This window comes from Macrobrachium nipponense, chromosome 18 (genome assembly GCF_015104395.2).
Source record: "Macrobrachium nipponense isolate FS-2020 chromosome 18, ASM1510439v2, whole genome shotgun sequence".
In the NCBI taxonomy this organism is placed as follows: Eukaryota; Metazoa; Arthropoda; class Malacostraca; order Decapoda; family Palaemonidae; genus Macrobrachium; species Macrobrachium nipponense.
Genome location: NC_087211.1, coordinates 69,951,397 through 69,970,010, shown reverse-complemented (window position 1 = coordinate 69,970,010; position 18,614 = coordinate 69,951,397). Strand labels below are relative to the sequence as shown.

The 18,614-nt window shown below is 36.5% G+C and overlaps 3 protein-coding genes across 3 annotated transcripts in view; all 3 read left to right on the top strand.

Annotated features, from left to right (window-relative positions):
• Nucleotides 1-18,614, top strand: part of LOC135196802 (acanthoscurrin-1-like) — a 50,229-nt gene that overhangs the window by 13,895 nt on the left and 17,720 nt on the right. The gene's annotated exons all lie outside the window — the stretch shown is intronic.
• LOC135197125 (glycine-rich protein-like) lies at nucleotides 1,324-18,008 on the top strand. Its single transcript, XM_064224091.1, has 2 exons — nucleotides 1,324-1,372; nucleotides 17,572-18,008. The coding sequence occupies exons 1-2, from the start codon at nucleotides 1,361-1,363 to the stop codon at nucleotides 17,797-17,799; spliced, it is 240 nt and encodes a 79-aa protein (XP_064080161.1). The 5' UTR covers nucleotides 1,324-1,360; the 3' UTR covers nucleotides 17,800-18,008.
• LOC135197335 (keratin-associated protein 19-2-like) lies at nucleotides 7,101-8,322 on the top strand. Its single transcript, XM_064224476.1, has 3 exons — nucleotides 7,101-7,141; nucleotides 7,884-8,167; nucleotides 8,235-8,322. The coding sequence occupies exons 1-3, from the start codon at nucleotides 7,130-7,132 to the stop codon at nucleotides 8,320-8,322; spliced, it is 384 nt and encodes a 127-aa protein (XP_064080546.1). The 5' UTR covers nucleotides 7,101-7,129.

Here is an 18,614-nt window from a genome sequence, read left to right as displayed (position 1 = left end):
TACAGAATCATATATGAACCCTATTTACAAAGAACCTCCACAACATTAGCACTTAAATATATTTACATAGTATATGGTAGTTAATAAACTATAAAAGGTTACACCTAAGTTAAGATAGGGTATAGGACCAGCAACCTCATGTTAAAAGACTTGCTGTAGATAAGAACGTCAGTTCTATATTTTTCTAACAATCAACGAAAAAATAACGGAGGAAATATTTAACCGCATACAACCATGGTTCAGAAAAAAATAAATTGCAGGACAATGATCACTACCAGGTTATTTTCCAGCGACATAATCTTCGAACACTATTTGCAAGGAACTTCCACAACATTAGCACTTACGTATACCTACACAGAAGGCTTATCAGCACCAAGTCAAACCCCATACGCGCTCTGCACCATCACCTAAGTCTCAAACAATTTGGATGTTATGGCCCGTCTCCTTTTCCTCTTTCATTCATACGCTGACATTTTACACTTCTTTCGTATCTAATATTAATTTTTCTTTCCTTAGAGGTGAATCATATCAAAATACTACGATGCATCCCTTCATAAAGGCTTAACTTTTTTACCACCTCTGTGTATTATCAAATTTTTCAACCTTGGCTTCCATTTTCATCATTTTTCTTCAATTTGAATCAGCAACCATGCTTCACTTCCTTTAAAAGAAAGAGTTTTCTCAACAGCTTTCCCTCACATATTATCACTGTGGCTTCCATAATTTGCCAGAATTGCCATAATTCGTGTTTATAGATTTTCTCTTTTATCATCAAAACCTCTTATATAAGTTTTTATAACGAACACTAGAACTAAACATACCTCCTCCTTGTCTACCTAATACTGTTCTTCCCCTCTCAATATTCAGGTGAGTGCCTCTGTAAAGTTTGATGCCTCTAAGACAGTTTCTACCTATTAATATTTCTCTCTTATTAATTCTTTTTTTGTGTGTGTGATATAAATGTTAGTAACCTCACTTCCATTAACTGTTCTGATTTGACCTCAGAATTTCCCCGGGGAGATTTTACTGCATAAGATACTCATAAATTTCAGATTCATTACCCTGAATGCCACATAAATTGTGATCACCTGATTTATCCTGCGCTGGCAAAAACATTTAAGAATTTTCTGAAAAAATAGAGACAAACGATCGACAGAAATCAAGGTAATTAACTGGTAAAAGAATTCAGTGTCATTGTCACCATCCCGGAGAATGGTGGGTGTGGTAGGGTCTTTCAGAAAAAAATATATATTTTTATTTTTTTGTTTCATTTCCCGATTGTATATAAGAGGCGATCATCAGCCAAAGAACTCATAACCACCTATCCCTTATCCAGCTGAGATCAGTAACACGTGGGACCATGAAAGTCTTGGTAAGTAAGGAGGTGTCACCTGAGAGAACACTGACTTTGAAATTTGTTGGGTAAAATATTACGGTAGTCTACAAGGAGCATAGGAGGCTTTAGTTGTGTTGATAATATTTAGCTCTTAGAGGAATGCTAGAAGGTAAAATATTAAGAAGTAAGAGCTCGGACATGTGTAGAAATTTCTTTAACTTTCATTTCTGAATCTTTTAGAGTTAACCATTTGAACTACGATTTTCTTATATATTCCACTCCTGAAGAATCATACCAATGTTGTCATTTCAAATTCTGTTTCTGTGATATATCCTATACATATTATTGTTTAATGCAAAGACACAATCTGTTGATAGCAGAACTTTGAAGAATAACAAATAATATCCTAATATGAGAGTGATTGTAGCAGACCGCTTTTCATTAAAGAACGTTAAAGTTAGAGCCGATTATTAACTGTTTTGAATACTTTCCAGGGATAACGTGATAAATAAAGCGATATTTTAAATGTGAAATAGTGATAGTATTAAGTAACAATTCCAGTCTTCAAACTTCAGGTTGCTCCTGAACATTTTGCTTAAACTTTGTGTATTTTACAAAGATTGTGTGACTATATATATATATATATATATATATATATATATATATATATATATATATATATATATATATGTATATATATGTATATATATATATATATATATATATATACATATATATATATATATATATATATATATATATATATATATATATATATACCTATATATATATATATATATATATATATATATATATGTACAACACATATATATATAATATATATATATATATATATATATATATATATATATATATGTATGTATGTATGTATGTATATGTATATATATATATATATACTATATATATATATATATATATATATACACACACCCACACACACACACACACGCACACACACACACACATATATATATATATATATATATATATATATATATATATATATATACATATACATATATGACAAATTAAATATTTTCCTTAGTACTTCATTTATGATCCAAGGAAATTTTGGTTTTTCTTTCAGATCGGAGCCTGTTGGTAGCCTTAGTGTGGCTGCGGAGCAGAAACGTTCAGCGGACCTGGAATTGGCTATGGGGGACTTGGAGGCCTGGGTTATGGTAGCCTTGGAGTTGGAGGCTTGTTATGGAGGTCTGGGCCATGGAGGCTTGGGCTTGGTGGTCTTGGCTATGGCTTAGGCCTTAATGGTGGATACGGTGGGGGATATGGAGGCTATGGTTGCCTCTTGAGTGCTGGGAACTATGCCATGGATACAGCCACTCCACTGATACAACCATGGAAACCACATTTCTAAAGGAATATGGAGGTGCAGGAGGACTTTCACATGGCCACCTTAACAAGCACTTGCTCGGCAAACGAAGTGCTGATCCTGAACAGGTTTAGCTATGGAGGACTCGGCGGACTTGGAGGACTTGGCCATGGAGGGCCTTGGACTTGGAGGGCTTGGACCATGGAGGCCTTGGACTTGGAGGGCTTGGCCATGGAGGCCTTGGACTTGGAGGGCTTCGCCATAGAGGCCTTGGTCATGGAGGTGGCTCGGCTATGGAGGCCTTGGACTTGGTGGACTTGGAGGGCTTGGCTATGGAGGCCTAGGGCACGGTGGACTAGGTCATGGGCTTAGGCTTTAATGCTGGATTCGGTGGAGGATTGGTGGCCATGGTGGTCTCTTGGATGCCGGTAACTATGCCCCCCCTTATGGATACAGTCCACTCCACTGGGTACAGCCATGGAAACCATATTGGAAATGCCGACAAAGGATTGGGTGGGAGTGGCCTATGGGCACAAAAACATCATAGGAAAGTAAAAGGATATTTCTCATATTTATCAAGTATCAGAAAGTTGGTGTTTCAAGTGCAATGCCTCTTTCTGGAAAGTGTTAAGGATACGGCAACCTTGCTTCGCAATAAAAAAAATGAGTCCAGATGGTTTAATGCATGATTCATATGAATACCCTGGATCTCCCAGGTTTCCTGATCTATGTAAATATGCATTTTGAAAGAAAATATATTTTTAGTCTCATTAATTGTATAATTTTTAAACCTCTTCTACATAAAATAGCTCTCTGAAGTTATATGAGACGTTTTTTGAAAATTGAAAGCTTAAGAATTTGATCTTTCCAAATTTTCAATTAAAAAATCTCCAACTTTTCTTTCTTTATGGAAATGTTTACGTCAGACCAAGAAAGACAGAAATATATAGATAAACGCGAAGAAAAATAGGCCAAAATGCAGAAAGATAGATGGAAATACGAATCACTTTTCAAATATCGCTAGATAATGATGGATTGAAACTGATTGATACTTAATGGCATCATTTTGAAGCGGAATTTCCTAAATATGATTCATTTATCTTCGTTAATGGAATCTAAAAGCACATCCTAACTTCAGGGGAGATGGGGGAAAAAATTCTGGCAATAAAAGAACAAAAAATGTAGGACAGAGAGAACTTTTGATATGAATGTTATTTCTTTCATTTTTATTGTATGTCAAAATACATTTGTAATCATAAAAGTGGGAATATGCAAATGCCAATAATTCTTTGATATAAAAATAATTTTTTAAGCTAGAAGAATTTAGATATAATAATGATATAATTTAGGATAAACAAGGCAGTTAAAATCTCGAGTTTCTTTTGAAAGTGAATGGAATGAACAGAAAATGTTTTATTAGGCCATTACCTGATTACCTGAGCTTATGGAGAAGGCAGGGAAAAATGGTATTACAAGTGGTCACTCTACAGGCATGTTTTAAAAAATCACAGTTGTGTCTAATTTATTAATGATTGTGGTTAAATAATTTGGTCAACATATCTTCGTGTTTATCACGAGCGAAGCGAAATCTCACTGAAAAACGGGCTAAGTATTGAAGATGAAAAGGAAAATCCTTTTGGCAGATAAAACCTTACATCTTTAAATTTCATCCACTATAAGATTTATTTTTAATTTTAGTGTTAAAATATCATATTCACATCAAATGCTAATATCTCCAAAAACTATTGAAGATAACAGAAGAAGTCGTTTGGAAGATAAAACCTATATCTTTAAATTTCATCCACTATAAGATTTATTTTTAAAATATCAGTCTAACTCGATACAGGCTCATTTCTGATGGCCCGGCATGACCTGGCACGGCCCGGCACGGCCCGGCACGGCCCGGCACGGCCTGGCACGCCCCGGCACGACCTGGCACGGCCCGTCACGGCCCGGCATGGCCCTGTCTTAACGCCATTCAAATGCTAATATCTCCAAAAGTATCAAAGGTAAAAGAAAATTTCTTTCAGCAGATAAAACCTTATATCTTCTGAATTCCTCCCTTATAAGATTTATTTAGGACCACTTGAAATGTAATTAACGATAACAATTATGTAGCAAAGAGTTCAGCGATACCTCGTTAACCCTTTGATGGTTAAACTTGAAGCTTTGCGAGTTAGCGCCTTCCGGTCGTCCTACTGGTTCTTTTAGTGTTGATATCTTCATATGTTAATGAGTATTTTCTGTCAAGAACATATGAGTCCTTTCAATATTCTGCGACATTTTATTTTAGACTCCCACAGTTTCTCCTACATAGGACAAAAGGTAACTTTTACAATTAACTCAATATACAATATACATCAGGAAATCTTGAATTAATTTTAACAGCGTTATTGAAATTAAATGTAAAGAGATCAATAGGTTTCCTTAGCTTTCAAATAGTTTCCGTTGGAGATTGAATGACTTTGACCACCGTTTATATTTCAGCTCTGAAATGTCACTAGGGGGAATTGCCTTTCGTCCATTAGCATGTATATATATATATATATATATATATATATATATATATATATATATATATATGTATATATATATATATATAAATAAAATATATATATATATAAATATATAGATATATACATATGTAAAGATATGTATATATATATATATATATATCTATATATATATATATATATATATATATATATATATATATATATATATATATATATATATATATATATATATATATATATATATATATATGTATATATATATCGGCAATCAGCAGGGTCCATCAAAACACATAAAAAAGTCCATGGTTTATTACAAAAACGTTTTGCACATAACTCAGTGCATCTTCAGTCTGTAAAATTAAAACATACTCATTAAAATATTATAAATAACATTAAAAAGTAAATAAAAATATCAAAAAATTGAAAAAAAACTTAAGAATTAACTTTACTTTAAAAAACCATCACAAGAATGTGTCAAAAGTAAAAGAGAGACCCAGTGCCTAACAACCTGTTAGAGTGGGAGAAGGAAGAACGAATGACCAAGAACTGCAGGACCCACCCAAGACTTCAGTTATGCTAGATATAGAGGGAGCAGCAGATACGTTGAGTTTAAAGACGGAACCAGCCGTTTAATGTATAAAAGACTCAAGGGTGGTGAGGTAGTTACTGTGGCTTGTACCACCAATAATAGAAAAATGTTTCTTATCAACTTGAATCCTGCATATGGACGCATGGTTCCTAATATTGAGAATTCAGGTTTGCTAATTCTCTGTCCCGTTCTGAAACTATATCCCAGGTGACTGCAATATCTCATCTGCAACAACCTTCGGCAAGAACCAACATAAATACCGTGACATCCCGGGCACTTAAATTTGTAGAAATAATATTGGATCTCATGTAGATGTTGATCTCAAATAAAAACTGAAAGGTTCAAAGTGATGAAAATTTATTGTTTGTATAATATACTGCTTTTAAAAACTGAGTATGGAACACGTGTAGATCCACGAAAGAAGTGGTAAAAACAGTTAAAATATATGGGAAGAGTTTTGAGGTAATTCGGGCATATGGAAAAAATGAAGGATGATAATGTGGTGACAAGCAAATGAAATTGAGAGGTGTTTGGAGGGAAGAGGAGCTGGATAGGAAGAGGTATTAAAAAGAAAGAGTTTTGATATGAATGATTCACGAGAATGCTTGGAATGCAGAACCTGAAATGCTCAGTGGCGTATATGTATGTGAAATTGTGCGCGTGTATGAGTGCTCGAAGCATTACTGGATAAACATTATGGAAGTTTTTCGGCATCATGTTTCATCCACGATTAATCGTTTGAAGTATGAATGCGGCAATGATCATTGTATTGGTTATCTTGTATCAATCCACGTTAAATGAAACCGCTTCCTGTCGAGCGAAAATTTGTTTTTAGTGAAGTGAGTTTGTAATATAACCTCTGAGTTTATAAATGAAAAAAGGCATAAATGTTTATGCAATAGCCTAAAGAATACCACTTTTTTCAAGAACCACATTTATGATTATTTTATGATATTGCTTCTGCCTAACACCAGGGCAGGGAGGGAATACCCAGGAAACTGAAAACACTAGATTATTCTTCAGTGAAAGCTTTAATGAGTTTAATGCTTCGAGATACTGTCCAGAGCGTTGGGGGAAATATTCCAGCATGTTCTAAAAAAAAAAAATCTTATTAAGCACAATCGAATCCGAAGGACATTAGGAGCGTGGAAGAATTCAGGATAAATGTGACCGCAGGGACCTTACCCTTCCAACTTCAGGATTTGGGTGGGGCTGAGGGTTAGCGGAGAAAGGTTATTATTATTTTATTTTATATAAATGCTGTGACTGCGTATATAAGGCCAATTTTCCTCTCCGCTCGTCATAACCTCACCATCCCTCGTCCTGCAGAGACCACCATGAGAGCCTTGGTAAGTTCCAACTCTCCAAGTTTTAAAGATGATCAATATTTAAGTTTCTGTTCTGGCTATCTGATTTAGTCTTCCATTTGTCAGCTGTCTAAAACTGCAGATACAGACCGCATGCAGAGAACCTTACTTGGCACACTGTAAAACTTCAAAAAAGCTCTTTGCAACGTATCATTTCAAGCTCCTACAAACATATTACTGTTCTCTTTTGGACTTTCTTTCTCATCCTCTGCCCTCTTCCTGCTTTGCTGTCCAGCTTCTTCAACATTATTTTGTTTCAGTTTTCTCCTTACATTGAAGAAAATATCCTTCGGAGGAGCCGATTGCCAATCTAACAAATTGTGATTTAGTCTCCTTACACCAGTTCATACGATAAAGAACTTAATGTTTAATGTTACTGAGTAATGGTAATGATACAGCTTATTTTCATCATGGTTATTAATCTTCACTACCAATGATTTTTGTGTTGTATCATTTTAACCTATGATGGCAGTAACTTGCTTTATAAGTGTCATTAGAATCATATCTCTATTTAGTAAACTAGCTTCTGTAGCCGGAATATACAGTATTTTATATACTTCACATTTTGATTGCAGTGGTTTCATTAACGCTTTCTAATAAAATACTTATTTGCTTTGTAAAACCCAGTCTTATTTTTCCATGTATTGCACAAAACACCTACACATATTGTCATCATATATAATTATTTTTATTTTTATGTCGTAAATAAAATTTCCTTCTTCAGATTGGAGTGCTGTTGGTAGCCTTAGTGGCTGCAGAGCAGAAACGTTCAGCTGACCCTGGAATTGGCTATGGGGGACTTGGAGGCCTTGGCCTAGGAGGACTGGGTCATGGAGGGCTTGGACTTGGTGGTCTTGGCTATGGCTTAGGCCTGAATGCTGGATACGGAGGTGGATACGGAGGCTATGGTGGCCTCTTAAGTGCAGGCAACTACGCCAATGGATACAGCCACTCCACTGGATACAACCATGGAAACAACATTCTAACTGGATACGGAGGATTGGGAGGACTGTCACATGCCATCTTAACAAGCACTTGCTCGGCAAACGAAGTGCTGATCCTGACCAGGTTTAGCTTATGGAGGACTCGGTGGACTTGGAGGACTTGGCCATGGAGGCCTTGGTCTTGGAGGGCTCGGCTATGGTAGGTCTTGGTCTTGGTGACTTGGCCATGGAGGCCTTTGGACTTGGAGAATGGCAATGGAGGCCTGGACTTGGAGGGCTTGGCTATGGAGGGGCCTAGGGCATGGTGGGACTAGGTCATGGCTTAGGCGGGTTTAATGCTGGATTCGGTGGAGGATTTGGTGGCCATGGTGGTCTCTTGGATGCCGGTAACTATGCCCATGGATACAGTCACTCCACTGGGTACAGCCATGGAAACCATATTGGAAATGCCCACAAAGGATTGGGTGGAGTGGCCCATGGGCACAAAAAAATCATAGGGAAATAAAATGATATTTCTTAGGCTTAACAAGAACCAGAACGTTGGTGTTTCCAGTGAAATGCTTCTTTCTGGAACGTGTTAAGGATACGGCAATCTCTACTTCGGTATCAAGGAATAACGAGTCCAGACAGTTAATGTATGCTTGATATGAAAACCTAATCTCTCAGGTTTCTTGATCTATGTAAAAATGCTTTCTGAAAGAATATATATTTTAGGCATATTCATTGTTTACTTCAAAACCTCTTCTATATAGATTAGCTGTCTAAAGTTGTTATATGGGAATATATTGCCCGCGTGATAGCCTAGGAATTTGGTCTTTCCTGCATTACCTTCAATTCCAGGATTTGCAACTTTTGGTTGTATAGTATGTAAATCTTTAAAATACAAATATTTTTTTAATTATTACCAACTTCATTTGACAATGATCCATGTGACGTAAACCTTTAAATAAAGGATGCCTACAACCTAGAATAACAGAAACAGATGGGAAAATGAAAGAAAGATAAATAAAAATGTATAAAGATAGATAGAAAGAAGAATCATATATGAAGTATGTTATATGATGTTGATTAAATCCTGAGATTTAACACTGAAAGGAAATATTTAGAAATGGAATATAAAAAATATAGTTCATTACACCTTCACTAATAAAAATTGAAGGCACATCCAAACTTCAAGCGCAGAGGAGAAAAAAGCTTGGTAAAGATAGACACGTAAGATGGAATCAACATTTACATGATTGGCCTTTTCCTTTTGTTTTATGTCAAAATATACTTCTAGTCATTGAATATACAAAATTACGATATGACTTTGTATAAATACTAATTTCTTCTTGAATTGCAGAATCAGAGTAATAATAATAATAATAATAAAAATAATAATAATAATAATAATAATAATAATAATAATAATAATAATAATAATAATAACAATAATAATAATAATAATAATAATAATAATAATAATAATAATAATAATAATAATAATAATAAGCAAACTAAAGGAAGAAATAGAGAAGAGAAGAAAATAAGGAAATATGGAGATGCTACATCAAAAGCAACCCGACGGAGAGAGGATATAGAAGAAGGTTGGTCAACATCTGGAATGAGAGGAATAACACCCCCCAAACAGAGCAGAGGCTGGCAAAACCAAGTAAGGAACATAAAGAAAAAGACTGGGTCTCCCCAACAGAAGAGCAAAAACTGGGAAGGGAAAATGTGGCACACGACAACGAATTACACGAAGACGAACTGAGAAGACGATGCCACAGAAGACGGCAGGATGATAAGGTATCAAACAACGACACACGAAGAAACACTGACGAAGTAACAGAGAGTACGGAATGGGTAGAAAAAGATTAGACAATGGATGGAGCCAGATACAGAGAGAACAAAGATCCCCTCCATGAAAGCCTACAACACCAAGAAATTAAGGGAGAAAACAAGTGAGGTCAATTAATAATGGGCATAAGACACACCACCATATCACAGAAACAAATAACTTGGCATATGCAGGAGCAAGATTAGTAGCAGACTGATGGGGATCCGAAACACCAACACCACCAGCACAACCAACCCAACAGAAACCAAAACAGCAACCTCCTTGGAAAAGGCGCCTGGAAAAGCAAATTATGGTGATGAGATCTGACTTGAGTCAACTGAAAGAGATGGCCGAAAAAAGGATAAGAAGCAAGAAAAGAAGGGAGGAGCTGGAACGAGAAATACAAAGTACAAGAGAGGGGACTAAACAACACAATAGAAGATGTAAAACAGAGGCTTAAGGCCAAAGCACATAAGATCCAACGGTACATGAGCAGGAATAAGGGATACCAACAGAATAAATATTCGGAACCAACCAGAAAAGACTATACAGCCAACTAAGAGGGGAAGACAACCACCAGAATTACTGAAGCCGAAAACCAAGTAAGAGACTGGGAAAACATATGGAGCAATCCGGTATCACAAAACAAACATGCAACTGGCTCCAGGAAGTCAAGGAAGAAGAAACAGGGAGAATAAAACAAAGATTCACGAGATCCCGACATACAGAGTCACACCAACTAAAGAAATGCCAAACTGAAAGCCGCAGGTCCCGATGAAGTCCATGGATACTGGCTCAAAAACTTCAAGGCCTACACCCACGAATAGTAGAACAACTCCAGCATTGTATCTCAATCACCCATGCACCCAAATGGATGACCACAGGAAGAACATCCTCAGTACAAAAGACAAGAGAAAGGGAAATATAGCCAGTAACTACAGGCCTATCACCTGCCTACCAATAATGTGGAAGTTACTAACAGGTATCATCAGTGAAAGGCTATACAACTACCTAGAAGAGACAAACACCATCCCCCACCAACAGAAAGGCTGCAGAAGGAAGTGTAGGGGCACAAAGAGCTCCAGCTCCTGATAAGACAAAAGTGGCAATGAAGAACAGTAGGAGAAGGAAAACCAAACCTAAGCATGGCATGGATAGACTATAAGAAAGCCTTTGACTGATTATACCACACATGGCTAATAGAATGCCTGAAATATATGGGCAGGAGGAAAAACACCCTCAGCTTCCTCAAAAATAACAATGCTCAACTGGAAATACAATACTTACAAGTTCTGGAATAAGACTAGCCAGAGGTTAATATCAGAGAGGGATCTTCCAGGGCGACTCCACTGTCCCCACACTACTCTTCGTAGTAGCCATGATTCCCATGACAAAAGTACTACAGAAGATGGATGCTGGGTACCAACTCAAGAAAAGAAAAAGGCAACAGAATCAACCATCTGATGTTCGTGGACGACATCAAGCTGTATGGTAAGAGCATTAAGGAAATAGATACCCTAATCCAGACTGTAAAGGATTGTATCTGGGGACATCAGGATGGAGTTTGGAATAGTAAAATGGCGCCTTAGTCAACATACAAAAAAGGCAAAGTAACGAGAACTGAAGGGCTAAAGCTACCAGATGGAGCAACATAAAACACATAGATGAGACTGGATACAATTACCTGGGAATAATGGAAGGAGGGATATAAAACACCAAGAGATGAAGGACACGATCAGGAAAGAATATATTGCAGAGATCAAGGCGATACTCAAGTCAAAAACTCAACGCCGGAAAGGAATATGATAAAACCCATTAACACATGGGCAGTGCCAGTAATCAGATACAACGCAGGAATTGTGGAATGGACGAAGGCAGAACTCCGCAGCATAGATCAGAAAACCAGGACACATATGACAATATACAAAGCACTACACCCAGAGCAAATACGGACAGACTATACATAACACGAAAGGAAGGACGGAGAGGACTACTAAGATAGAGGACTGCGTCAACATCGAGAACAGAGCCCTGGGGCAATATCTGAAAACCAGTGAAGACGAGTGGGTAAAGAGTGCATGGGAAGAAGGACTAATAAAAGTAGACTAAGACTCAGAAATATACAGACAGGAGAATGACAAACAGAACAGTGTGCTGGCACAACAAACCAATGCACGGACAATACATGAGACTGACTAAAGAACTAGCCAGCGATGACACATGGTAATGGCTACAGAGGGGAGAGCTAAAGAAGGAAACTGAAGGATATGATAACAGCGGCACAAGATCAGGCCCTAAGAACCAGATATGTTCAAAGAACGATAGACGGAAATAATATCTCTCCCATATGTAGGAAGTGCAATACAAAAAATGAAACCGTAAACCACATAGCAAGCGAATGCCCGGCAACTTACACAGAACCAGTACAAAAAGAGGCATGATTCAGTAGTAAAAGCCCTCACTGGAGTCTGTGCAAGAAACATCAGCTACCTTGGCAGTAATAAGTGGTACGAGCACCAACCTGAGGGAGTGATAGAAAACGATCAGCAAAGATCCTCTGGGACTGTGGTATCAGAAAAGAGTAGGGTGATACGTTGCAAATAGACCAGACTGACGTTGATTGACAAAGTCAAGGAGAAAGTATCGCTCATTGATATCGCAATACCATGGACACCAGAGTTACGAGAAAGAGAGGGAAAAATGGATAAATATCAAGACCTGAAATAGAAAATAAGAAGGATATGGGATATGCCAGTGGAAATTGTACCCATAATCATAGGAAACAATAGGCACGATCCCAAGATCCCTGAAAAGGAATCTAGAAAAACTAGAGGCTGAAGTAGCTCCAGGACTCATGCAGAAGAGTGTGATCCTAGAAACGGCGCACATAGTAAGAAAAGTGATGGACTCCTAAGCAGGCAGGATGCAACCCGGAACCCCACACTATAAATACCACCCAGTCGAATTGGAGGACTGTGATACAGCAAAAAAAAAAAAAAAAAAAAAAAAAAAAAAAACAAAAAAAAAAAAAAAAAAAAAAAACAGAGAAGACGAGTGGGTAAAGAGTGCATGGGAAGAAGGACTAATAAAAGTAGACTAAGACTCAGAAATATACTGACAGGAGAATGACAAAACGAACAGAGGGCTGGCACAACAAACCAATGCACGGACAATACATGAGACAGACTAAAGAACTAGCCAGCGATGACACATGGTAATGGCTACAGAGGGGAGAGCTAAAGAAGGAAACTGAGGGAATGATAACAGCGGCACCAAGATCAGGCCCTAAGAACCAGATATGTTAAAAGAACGATAGACGGAAAATAATATCTCTCCATATGTAGGAAGTGCAACTGAAAAATGAAACCATAAACCACATAGCAAGCGAATGCCGGCACTTACACAGAACCAGTACAAAAAGAGGCATGATTCAGTAGTAAAAGCCCTCCACTGGAGTCTGTGCAAGAAACATCAGCTACCTTGCAGTAATAAGTGGTACGAGCACCAACCTGAGGGAGTGATAGAAAACGATCAGGCAAAGATCCTCTGGGAACTATGGTATCAGAACAGATAGGGTGATACGTGCAAATAGACCAGACGTGACGTTGATTGACAAAGTCAAGAAGAAAGTATCGCTATTGACATCGCAATACCATGGGACACCAGAGTTGACGAGAAAGAGAGGGAAAAAATGGATAAATATCAAGACCTGAAATAGAAATAAGAAGGATATGGGATATGTCCAGTGGAAATTGTACCCATAATCATAGGAACACTAGGCACGATCCCAAGATCCCTTAAAAGGAATCTAGAAAAACTAGAGGCTGAAGTAGCTCCAGGACTCATGCAGAAGAGTGTGATCCACGAAACGGCGCACCATAGTAAGAAAAGTGATGGACTCCTAAGGAGGCAGGATGCAACCCGGAACCCCACACTATAAAAACCACCCAGTCGAATTGGAGGACTGTGATAGAGCAAAAAAAAAAAAAATAAAAATAAAAAATAAAAATAAATGTATAATAATAATAATTAATAATAATGCAGGATTAATGACCTTTAAAATGCAAATATAGTGGAAAAAAACAGTTATGGACAATTCATAATCGTGTCAACATCTCTTTTTCTTTTATGCATGTATGTATGTATGTATATATATATATATATAGTATATATATATATATATATATATATATATATATATATATATATATTGATATTCTTGTGAGAATCCTGAAATCGATCCCATTCTTATTTGGGGAAGGGGTAAGGGGAAAAGACCTTCCCCTTTATGATAACTTCATTACCCATATGAGGAAGTGAGCAATAATTAGGCTTCATGATATTAAGACTGTGGAGCCAACCATAGGGCACTTCCGGCCCATTCAGCGCTTGGAGACAGTGAAAAGCGGAAGTTAGAGTGGTTGGACACTAAGATAAAGAGTGCTAGAGAATAAAGGAGATGACGCACAAGGATCTAGAGTTCGAACTGGAGAAAATGAACATGCCAAATATGTCAAATACCTTATGGTCAGATATTTGACATATTTTGACAGGTTCACCGGTCCCCAATGCTTCTCTCTCTCTCTCTCTAGTAAGGGTATGTAAGATGTATTTGAACTTATATTATATTACACTGGAGATGTTGATAGCACTGATGAAGAAAGGGAGCAGGAATCTATGTGAAGCAAGACACTTATAAGTTGGTGTAACTAAGGATAATTGAAGATACAAGCATCCTACGTAATATTCGCTGATTACACAACACACTTACGGAGCAGTAAATTCAGTTTCTGGTAATTAATAACCTATGAAAGGTAAACACCCAAGTTAAAGAAGGCTATAGGACCAGCAACCTCATGCCAAAAGACTTGTTGTAAATTAGAGCGTTAATTCTATCTTTTCCTAACTATCGATAGACGAAAGATTAACAGTGGAAATATTTAACCGCATTCAGGCATGGTTGAGAATAATAAAAAAAACAAAAATAAATAAAAAAATACAGGGCAGCGGTCACTGCCAGGTTATTTTCTATCTACAGAATCATATATGAACCCTATTTACAAAGAACCTCCACAACTTTAGCACGCATACTTACAGTAGTATATGGTATTAATAAACTTGAAAGGTTACACCTAAGTTAAGAAAGGGTATAGGACCAGCAACCTCATGCTAAAAGACTTGCTGTAGATAAGAACGTCAATTCTATATTTTTCTAACCAATCAATTGACGAAAGAATACAGTGAGATATGTAACCGCATACAACCATGGTTCAGAAAAAAATAAATTGCAGGACAATGATCACTACCAGGTTATTTTCCAGCGACATAATCTTTGAACCCTATTTGCAAGGAACTTCCACAACATTAGCACTTACGTATACCTACACAGAAGGCCTATCAGCGCTAAGTCAAACCCCATACGCACTCTGCACCATCACCTGAGTCTCAACAAATTTCGTTATGTTCCCGTCTCCTTTTCCTCTTCATTCATCGCTGACATTATAACACTTCTTTCGTATCTAATAGTATTTTTCTTTCCTTAAGGGTGAACAATCTCAAAATACTCCGATGCATCCTTCCACAAACGTTTAACTTTTTTACCACCTCTGTGTAATCATCAAACTTTTGTAACCTTGGCAATTTTTTATGAAGAAAACGTTCATTTCGTAATTTTTTCTTCATTTGAACTCAGCAACCATGCTTCACTTACCATAAAGAAGAGTATTCTCAACAGTTCCCTCACATATTATCACTGTGGCTTCCATAATTTGCCATAATTCGTGTATAGATTTCTATTTTATCATCAAAACCTCTTATATAACTTTTTATAACGAACACTTGAACTAAACCTACCTCCTCCCCTTGTCTACCTAACACTGTTCTTCCCCTCTCAATATTCAGGTGAGTGCCTCTGTAAAGTTTGATGCCTCTAAGACAGTTTCTACCTATTAATATTTCTCTCTTATTAATTTGACCTCAGAATTTCCCCGGGGAGATTTTACTGCATAAGATACTCATAAATTTCAGTTTTCATTACCCTGAATGCCACATAAATTGTGATCACCTGATTTAATCCTGCGCTGGCGAAAACAATTAAGAATTTTCTGAAAAAATAGAGACACGTTCGACAGAAATCAAGGTAATTAGCGGTAAAAGAATTCAGTTGTCATTGTTACCTTCCAGAGGACTGTGGGGTGTGGTTAGGGTCTTTCAGAAAAAAAAATATATAGTTTTAATTTTTTTTTTTTTTTTTTTACCATTTCCCGATTGTATATAAGAGGCGATCATCAGCCAAAGTACTCATAACCCAACATCCCTCATCCAGCTGAGATCAGTAACACGTGGGACCATGAAGTCTTGGTAAGGTAAGGAGGTGTCACCTGAGAGAACACTGACTTTGAAGTTTGTTTGGTGTAAAATGTTACGGTAGTCTACAATGAGCATAGGAGGTTTTAGTTGTGTTGATAATATTTAGCTCTTAGAGGAATGCTAGAAGGTAATATTAAGAAGTAAGAGCTTGGACATGTGTGGAAATTCTATAACGTTCATTTTCTGAATCTTTTAGAGTTAACCATTTGAACTATGATTTTCTTATGTATTCCACACCTGAAGAATCATACCAAGGTACACCAAAAATGCGCTGTCATTTCAAATTCGGTTTCTCGCTATATCCTATTCATATTATTGTTTAATGAACAGACACAAATCTGTTGATAGCAGAACTTTGAAGAATAACAAATAATATCCTACCATGAGAGTGACTGTAGCAGCCGCTTTTCATTAAAGAATGTTAAAGTTAGAGCCACTTATTAGCTGTTTTGAATACTTTCCAGGGATAACGTGATAGATGTAGCGATATTTTAAATGTGAAATAATAATAATATTAAGTTCAATCCCATTCTTCAAACTTCAGGTTGCTCCTGAACAGATTTTTGCTTAAACTTTGCGTATTTTACAAAGATTGTGTGAGTATATATATATATATAATATAGATATATATATATATATATATATATATTACTATATATATATATGATGTATATATATATATACATACATATATATATAGTATATATATATATATATATATATATATGATATATATATATATATATATATGTATATTATTTATATATATCGTATATATATATATATATATATATATATCTACACACACACCCACACAGATATATATAGATATATATAGACATATATATATATATATATATATATATATATATATATCTATTATCTATATATATATATATATATATATAGATATATATATATATATATATATATATATTATATATATCACACAACACACCCACACAGATATATATATATATATATATATATATATATATATATATATATATATAAATAAATATTATATATATATATATATATATATACATATATATATATATATATATATATATATTATATATATATAGATATATATATATATACATATACTATATGTATATACATACAAACACACACACACAAACATATATAATATATATATATATATATATATATATATATATATATATATATATATATATATATATATATGACGAATAAATATTTTTCATTAGTACTTTATTTATGATCCAAGGAAGGAAAATTTTGTTTCTTTTCAGATTGGAATCCTGTTGGTAGCCTTGGTGGCTGCAGAGCAGAAACGTTCAGCTGACCCTGGAATTGGCTATGGGGGACTTGGAGGCCTTGGCCTAGGAGGACTGGGTTATGGTGGCCTTGGAGTTGGAGGCTTGGGTTATGGAGGTCTGGGCTATGGAGGGCTCGGGCATGGTGGTCTTGGCTACGGCTTAGGCCTTAATGGTGGATACGGAGGTGGATATGGAGGCTAGGTGGCCTCTTGAGTGCTGGGAACTATGCCAATGGATACAGCCACTCCACTGGATACAACCATGGAAACCACATTGGAAACCAATATGCGGTCTGGGTGGGCTCTCACATGGCCATCTTAATAAACACACGCTCGGCAAACGAAGTGCTGATCCTGAACCAGGTTTAGACCTATGAAGGACTTGGTGGACTTGGCGGACTTGGAGGACTAGGTTATGGAGGACTTGTCTTGGTGTGACTTGGCCATGGAGGCCTTGGACTTGGAGGCTTGGCCATGGAGGCCTTGACTTGGAGGGCTTGGCTATGGAGGCCTAGGGCACGGTGGACGAGGTCATGGTTCTTTGGGCCTTAATGCTGGATTCGGTGGAGGATATGGGGGCCATGGTGGTCTCTTAGATGCCGGCAATTATGCCCATGGATACAGTCACTCCACTGGGTACAGTCATGGAAACCATATTGGAAATGCCCACAAAGGATTGGGTGGACTGGCCCATGGGCACAAAAACATCATTGGAAAGTAAAAGGTATTTTCTCATACTTATCCAGTATCAGAAAGTTGGTGTTTCAAGTGAAATGCCTCTTTCTGGAACGTGTTAAGGATACGGCAACCCCTGCTTCGGTATATTAAAAAAAAAAAAAAGGAGTCCAGATGGTTAATATATGATTGATGGGAATACCCTGACCTCCCAGGCTTCTTAATCTATGTGAAAATGCATTTTTGAAAGAAAATATATTTTTAGTCTTATTTATTGTTTACTTTTAAACCTCTTCTACGTAAAATAGCTGTCTGAAGTTATATGAGGACATGTTTGAAAAT